The 7,235-nt window shown below is 38.6% G+C and overlaps 1 protein-coding gene across 1 annotated transcript; it reads left to right on the forward strand.

Moving 5' to 3' along the window:
- The first annotated feature begins 138 nt into the window (after positions 1–138).
- Positions 139–6,937, forward strand: LOC118368344 (KATNB1-like protein 1). Its single transcript, XM_035752369.2, has 10 exons — positions 139–280; positions 937–1,063; positions 1,225–1,262; positions 1,753–2,020; positions 2,146–2,261; positions 2,352–2,402; positions 2,490–2,585; positions 2,666–2,764; positions 2,874–2,967; positions 3,066–6,937. The coding sequence occupies exons 1-10, from the start codon at positions 144–146 to the stop codon at positions 3,096–3,098; spliced, it is 1,059 nt and encodes a 352-aa protein (XP_035608262.1). The 5' UTR covers positions 139–143; the 3' UTR covers positions 3,099–6,937.
- The last annotated feature ends 298 nt before the right edge of the window (positions 6,938–7,235 follow it).

The following is a 7,235-nucleotide window of genomic DNA, read 5'->3' on the forward strand; positions in this document are numbered from 1 at the left end:
AAGTTACCAAAAATAGATAATTCATTCATTCTGTATTTGAAGCAGTTAATATTTACATTTTGAATTGGACTGCACCAAGCATGTTGAACACTAGGGGGTGCACAACAATAGTCCACTATTCCTATCGTTCATTGAGTGCATTTATGAATCCCCAACAGTGTCTGGTCATTGTTGAGAAAAGTAACAGGGGCTCCGGTTGGGTTAAGAAACCAAGGCGAACGGATAGCAAAACCAGCCTTGTGAGATCAGACAATCGTAGAACGTCTATCAACACTGACAGGTAGGTGATTGCAGCTATAGCAAGCTATCTATTACAATAGGTTAAGCTCGAGGAAGTTTTAGTTATCTAACAAGCAACGTTAATTGAGCTCATCTGTAGCTATCCTTCCACATTCTACTGCTGTCTCGAGCTCGCTTGCTGCAAATGTTTAAACTACAATGCCGGTTTTACTGGCTGATAACTTTAAGAGAGATATGTATCGTGACAATGGTAAACGGCCATTAGCTTCCTATGAAGTGAAATGTGCAACATAACCAAAAGTGGCACTAAACATAGCTAGCTAAACTTGCTCTCCTTTTCTGGCTACGTCATTATTAAAAAATAACAAATAACGTGCCCGCGAGGAATTGTGGGTAAAACAGGTTTACCCAGCTGCATGGTGTAGCTAGATATGTAATTACACATTCTTTCCCTATGCAAACATAGGCCCAAAGAAAAACCTGGGAATAATTTTGCCCCTTAATGTATCTCTGACTTTTTTACGTGTATGTTCAGTGTGATGTAATTCAGGTTCTCGCTAGGCTATCAACCCTTCAAACAGTTGTTCTTATACAAACAGCTGTACATTCTCTCTCTGGATATTCCCATTACAGAGCTTTGTGTTTGTGTGAGGAGTTTTGATGTATATTGATTGCAATGTGTACTTTACCCTCCAGGATATTGATGATGGACTCAGACGAGCCAGAGGAGCATGATGGTGAAGAGGGAGAATATCAAAGCCTTGAAGAGCAGGACATGGTCCAGTACAGAGTATGCTACTCTCATCCAAAGTACACCAAGGAGGTAAGTTTCGGCAGGGAGGGGTTATGATTCTTCTCAATTGCAGTCTATTCAATTACTGTAACAACACATTATAGACATTATAGAACTGTATCAGCAATGTTTTGGTAACACCTCCATACAATTAATTGAAATTGATTTTGTAATATGTCTTTACCTTTTAGTTGGATTTCTGTAAAAAGGAAGACGTTAAGAAGAAGAGGTAGGTTTTTGCCATTTCAAAAGTACGGGTTTAAAGGGGCAATCTGCCATTGCTACATTCATCTTTGTATGTATAAATTAATGATACCTATGGATTCTTCAAGAATATAACTTTTTTTTGCCTCATGAGCTTAGTTCAACTATTTTACCCCATCAGAACCAAATATAAGCTTGTCTTACTCCAATGTTTGTAAACAAAGAAAATGTAACAAACACTATATAGCCTCAAAACATGGTTATAACTATACTTTTGATATCATGAAAGGTCAGTCATTGCATCCGTAGCTCTATGAATTTGAGAGTGGTTACATTTCTCCAGCCCCATCCTGCTTTTTACCAAAACAGGGGCGGGGGTATTGTTCAACTGCTGATTGCCACTAATGAAATCTTCAACTGGAACAAAGTACACACCTTGTTTCATGGTTTCATATAATTTATGATTGAGTGTAGTATTTCTGAGTATTCAGCCATATTTATGTTTCATACTGTAGATGTCCGGCAGGTCGTTCAGGGAACAACCCTGGGAGACAGAAGCGGGTTGTGTCGTGTAAGAGGAAGACCCACCATCTCAATATCTGTCGAAGGAAGCAGCCAGCCACATGGAAAACTTGTGATGTGGCCAACAAGGAGAACGAAATGGCCTGTGTGCAGGACATGGAAGAGATATTCTATATGGACCCATGGGAGTTTCCACTCACTGCCCCCCATCCTAACAAAACTGATGAGGCTGGTTCAAAAAACAGTGACTACTTCATAGAGGTGTGAAATATCAGTAGTGTATTATATTTGTCTAATGGGTGGGTTGTCTCATTATCTTATCATTGTGATATGCTTGTTGTCACAAATATTTGAATGTATTCCACCACCGCTCTGCTGTTTTTCAGTTATCAAAAGACCACAACACAATGACAGAGGTGCTCTTTGGAAGAAATCTGAGACTGAGTGTAGCTTTGACCCTGTGGCAAAGAAATGTTGGAGAACTGCTTACGTATTTTTTAAGGTACGGTAGAACTTGTCAAAATTGAAATATCTAAGGCTTTATTGACACAAAGTTGTGATTCTATAATAGCACAGCTCTTTTCTCCCTCAGGATCCAAGACACTGGTGTGTTTGTTGATTTTCTTCCAGTGATAACAAAAAGGTACATTTCTCATTTTATTTTTAGGGGTAAAAAGCAATGATTACAGTTGAAGTTTCATGACATTTATTTTCTATCTTTCACCGATAGCCTTGATGGTGAGTCAGAGTCACCCAGCGTTTCCATTGGCTGTTGTGTTGACCTTTTCCCCCTAGTGAAAAAGGTCCTCACTACTCCATATGAAGAGTGAGTACCACCGTTAATGACACACTTTTCTTTACAAATTCTTGAAAATCCAACTAAACTAATCCCATGTGGTCTTGCAGGCACCTGGTAGCTGGTTTACGATTGGTACAGTCAGTATTAAGACATTGGTGGCCAGAGCTCTCAGCAAGTGGAGGAACTGACACGCAATCTATGGATGGGTATGTTTACTTAACATGCTGACTGGAAGCTATGGAGATGTGTATTCTTTGTGGTGCAGGCATGTCCCATGTGTAACTAAAACCTCTCTGCTTTTAATGATCATTGCAGAAATATCCAAGTGTTCAAACAGCAGCTAAAGGAGTTTTGGAACCAGGAGCCTCATTTGAGTTCAGTTCCAGGAAGTGCAGGTGAAATAGCAAAGGTGGGTTCTAATTTACGGTACATGGTCATTTGAATATATCTAAGACAAGTGCAAATAGTGTTAGTGAAATCTCTGTCATCTTCGTTCTTGTTTTCTAGGTTATAGACTATTACCTGTTACAATTGCCCTGATCGCAATGGTGGCCCATGCCAAGCTCCCGTCTAGTCCTGATGACATGTCGTTGGAGAGTTGGAAACCACATAAGAACACAATAGACTTGTGACACAATGATCTGCACTACTTGACTTTTGATGTGTGCAAAAGCATTACCAAATTAATTTGAGGGCTCCTAAACAGTGCCCAAAGAGTGCCTGCTGTAGAGTGCCAGAGAGCACAGAATTTTAATTACAATTTCAGATGACCAACTCTTGTCCACAATTGCTAACATGACTTAACCTCACTAAATTTCAATGGTATGAAATTAATCCAAAGGATGAAAGTGTGTGCAATTGATTGGTTACAGTAGAGAACCAATTGAAGTTGTGTTGGATGAATTAAAATGGTACTTGAAATTATTGTATTGTAAATTCATTTTTATTTTATAAATGAAAATGCCAGTAAGGTTATGTGACACCTTTGTGTTCAGCAAGGCAGTGGTGTTTCAGAGTGGAATGGTTGGCTGTTGGTTGATGGAGTCGGAGAGAAAGGGTAGCGAGAGGGGGTACACTGAGTGGTGAGAGAGAAGAGGTGAGTCTCAGTGGGAGCATGTGTTGGTCAGTGCCGACAGCTCCAGAGTGACTGCCAGCCGGGCAGCAGTACAGCACAATTAGTTATTTGCAACCGCCACTGCCCCGAAAGCAAAGCTGAAGTTTTCATGTATTTTTAGTCAGGCTATACTGAAATACTCAAGCCCTAGTTAGAGCCGATAACTAGGACTGAGAGTATAACTACGTTTTTATTTGTCAGGTCACATGGTTAGGAAAGATTACTTCCCCTATTCATAAGGTACTTGTATGTGTTGTCTTAGTGCAGAGGTATTCCAGAATAATGAAGAAATGTGTTTCAATTGTGAGAGCAAAATTGCAAGATTACGTTATAATACTTGTATTGCATCAAATGGTTGTTTTATTCAACAGAATAGAGTATTCTTAACTATTGTATGTGTGTTCTACTGAGGACGGGCCTCTGGGAGATAACACTGACAGGAGATCTCCGATGTCTTTTGGGTGATAAAACCTAAAGAGCATTCCAGAGCATGAGTTAATGTTTCTGTTCTATACCGTACCAGGGAGAGATGGTTCCAGTTTGGAGTCGGAGGGCCAGACACTGGTCTATACAATGATAACTGTTGGAAAGCCATTTGGATAATGTATTTAAGGTCATTTGTAATACTGATTTCAAGGTCATTTGTAATATTGATAATTATGATATTTGTGATTTGGAAGAAGGAGAGGGCATTGCCTTTGACTAAGTCTATTTTCCTATGACGATATGGGTACAATCATTTTTCTTTATGGAGTTCTTAAGAGTAAAGATGTTAATTTCATTTTGTTATTTTAATTTTTGTTTTATTTTTTTGACCAGTAGTAGTGTTTTTTTTTCTTTCTCTCTCATGGAGAGTAATGTGTTAAAAATGAGGAGGGTACAGTCCTCTGAAGTTTTGGATTGAAGTTTGCACACCTTGAGTGATGTATATGGAGTGATATGTGAAGGAGTGTATTGTTGTGTTGTTTTTTCTGTTCCCAATGGGTTGTAGGTCTAACGTCCTGATCCTGTGGCTCTGCGATGAAGTTGACAGTGTGATAGGGAGTATAAGCCAATTTGAAAGAATAGTTTCAATAGAATGTGTTGTTATTCGCTTTGACATATGTTTAGACATTTGTATTAAGAATAATTGGTAAAAGTAATCATTTATCATATAGTTAATGAACGGAACTAAACTGTTGTTCTAATCTGTCCTCTCGGGGCTATCATGAAAAGTGACATCAGACGGTATCTTAATGCATGGAAGAGAAAATTGGACCGAACAGTGTATACCTCAAAACCCCCCTCTAACTGGCTGAAGAAGAGTGACGTTCAATACGACCCTGTCCGCACCACTTCTACCGAGAGAATCCGAGTCCGAACCAGCAACCGGTGTACAGCATCCAAACTAAGCTATCAACTGCTTTTCTCTCATGTCTTTTCTCAGGAGTGTGAGAGGAGTCCACGTGGAGTGAGCATGGGGAGAGATCTGTTCTAAACTTCTCTTGTGTTGCTGGTATACTGGTTGACGAATGGACAAGACATAATGGGTAGTAAAGGTGATGGCGGCTCAGGTGAGACATTGAAATTGGGACATTATCACGTCCATCCACTTTGAACTGTAAAGCTATCTGAAGAAGACAAAAAGGACGCCAGAAGAATCCGTGCCTGAAGGAGGGGGTTTGTCAACTGCCCAAAATTGTTTTAGACTTTTGGGGTATCAGGTTGATTGTAGAGGTCTACAATACATTAAATTATAGTAATTTAGATTAAGAATGCATTGAGATACTGATCTGTATTATAATCGTGATACAAAAATGTAATAGTAGAATTATGGGATAATTATACTGGATGTTAATATAAATGTACATTCTGCCAATGTGTGTTAAATTGAGTTTTTTTTAAACTTTGAGTGTTAGGACCAATTTGAATCACTGAGCAATGTCATTCAAGATTTTGGTTGGATAATGAATTGGGTTTTTAATTATGATTTGGAAACTGAATGATTTTTAAAACCGAAGGATTGATTTGAGTTTAGTATGTTAATAACTATATGAGTGAAGCCATGAATGTATTAGGGATTGATTGTGTTGATTGTAGTTATGAACTAAAGATGTTGACACTATTCTAAGCAAGCCCTGGTGAATGGAGAGGGTGAACTCTGATCTGGAGAGTGAAACTGAAGCTAATCTATTTGCTCTATAGGCATTGCCTTATAAATAGTGGAATCATGATGCTTGTCTTGAGCCATGTTCATTAGGCACCAATGGAATACATTTTACTTTAGCCAGGAGTCACTACCTGGATTTGTTCAACAAGATATGCTAATTTTAGTTTCTGGGATGGAAATAGTTATTTCCACCATGCTGATCCATTGGAGTGTGATAGATAACTAAAGCTTATTTTATTCAACTCCATTGTTGCATGCACTGCATTATGCATTAAACATGTGCTTTTCACTGTCTATGAAGATATAGCTTTGAATCTTATAAACTGTATGCATTTTTTGTTTTTCTTCATGGGTTTGTGCAGGTGACTGTAACATAACCTTCCCAGACAAATTGCTTGAATGCTTTGAAAATGTGTTGGTGGCTGAAATAGGAGACCGTGCTGAGTTTCTTGGAAGGAGGCTGAGCCAGTGCTACAGCAGCCGGTCATGTGCAGGAACCCATGCAATGAGTTATTGCTTTTATGCTTCTTGGTTTATGTAGAATAAACTGTATATACATTTTTGACGTGAATGAATGTTCTTAAATCTTGTAATTTTCTTTTAAGTTGAGAGGACTCTTGAAATGGGGGAATGTGAGAGCAAAATTGCAAGATTACGTTATAATACTTTTATTGCATAAATGGTTGTTTCATTCAACAGAATACAGTATTCCTAACAGTTGTATGTGTGTTCTACTGAGGATGGACCTCTGGGAGATCAAACTGACACGAGATTTACGATGTCTTTTGCGTGATAAAACCTAAAGAGCGTTCAAGGGCATGGATGAATGTTTCTGTTCTATACCGTACCAGGGAGAGATAGTTCCAGTTTGGAGTCGCAGGGCCAGACACTGGTCTATACAATGATAACTGTTGACACAGCAGATACATTCTGCTATGTATTATAGGTACCTTTCATACAAATCTTAACCTTTGGCCCCAAGGTTGAAAGGGGTGTATCTTGGCTATAAAATACCTTTTTTTACTTTTGTCTCGGGGCTCTCAAGGAATCATCAGACCAGCCATCGCTATTTCAAAGCTCTCCCTAATAAAGGTTCAGTTTCAGTATAACTCTTGACTTGGTGTGATACGTTTGTCTCTTCTCTTCTCATTTGATAATACAGAAATTAACCACCACACAATTTACTGTATATTTAATCATCATGAAGATAAGTTGTTTAGGCCTTATCATTATGGTGCTTTGTTTAGGACTTATCATTATGGTGCTTTGTTTAGGCCTTATCATTATGGTGCTTTGTTTAGGCCTTATTATCATTATGGTGCTTTGTTTAGGCCTTATCATTATGGTGCTTTGTTTAGGCCTTATTATCATTATGGTGCTTTGTTTAGGCCTTATTATCATTATGGTGCTTTGT

The sequence above is a fragment of the Oncorhynchus keta genome, chromosome 35, assembly GCF_023373465.1.
Source record: "Oncorhynchus keta strain PuntledgeMale-10-30-2019 chromosome 35, Oket_V2, whole genome shotgun sequence".
In the NCBI taxonomy this organism is placed as follows: Eukaryota; Metazoa; Chordata; class Actinopteri; order Salmoniformes; family Salmonidae; genus Oncorhynchus; species Oncorhynchus keta.

What these genes read in the sequence shown, in the direction of transcription:
- LOC118368344 (XM_035752369.2), top strand. Translation starts at nt 144, where the DNA reads ATGAATCCCCAACAGTGTCTGGTCATTGTTGAGAAAAGTAACAGGGGC. An exon ending in CTTCCAGTGATAACAAAAAG is followed by an intron (nt 2,403 to 2,489) that starts GTACATTTCTCA and finishes TTTCACCGATAG; the next exon opens with CCTTGATGGTGAGTCAGAGT. An exon ending in GTGCAGGTGAAATAGCAAAG is followed by an intron (nt 2,968 to 3,065) that starts GTGGGTTCTAAT and finishes CTTGTTTTCTAG; the next exon opens with GTTATAGACTATTACCTGTT.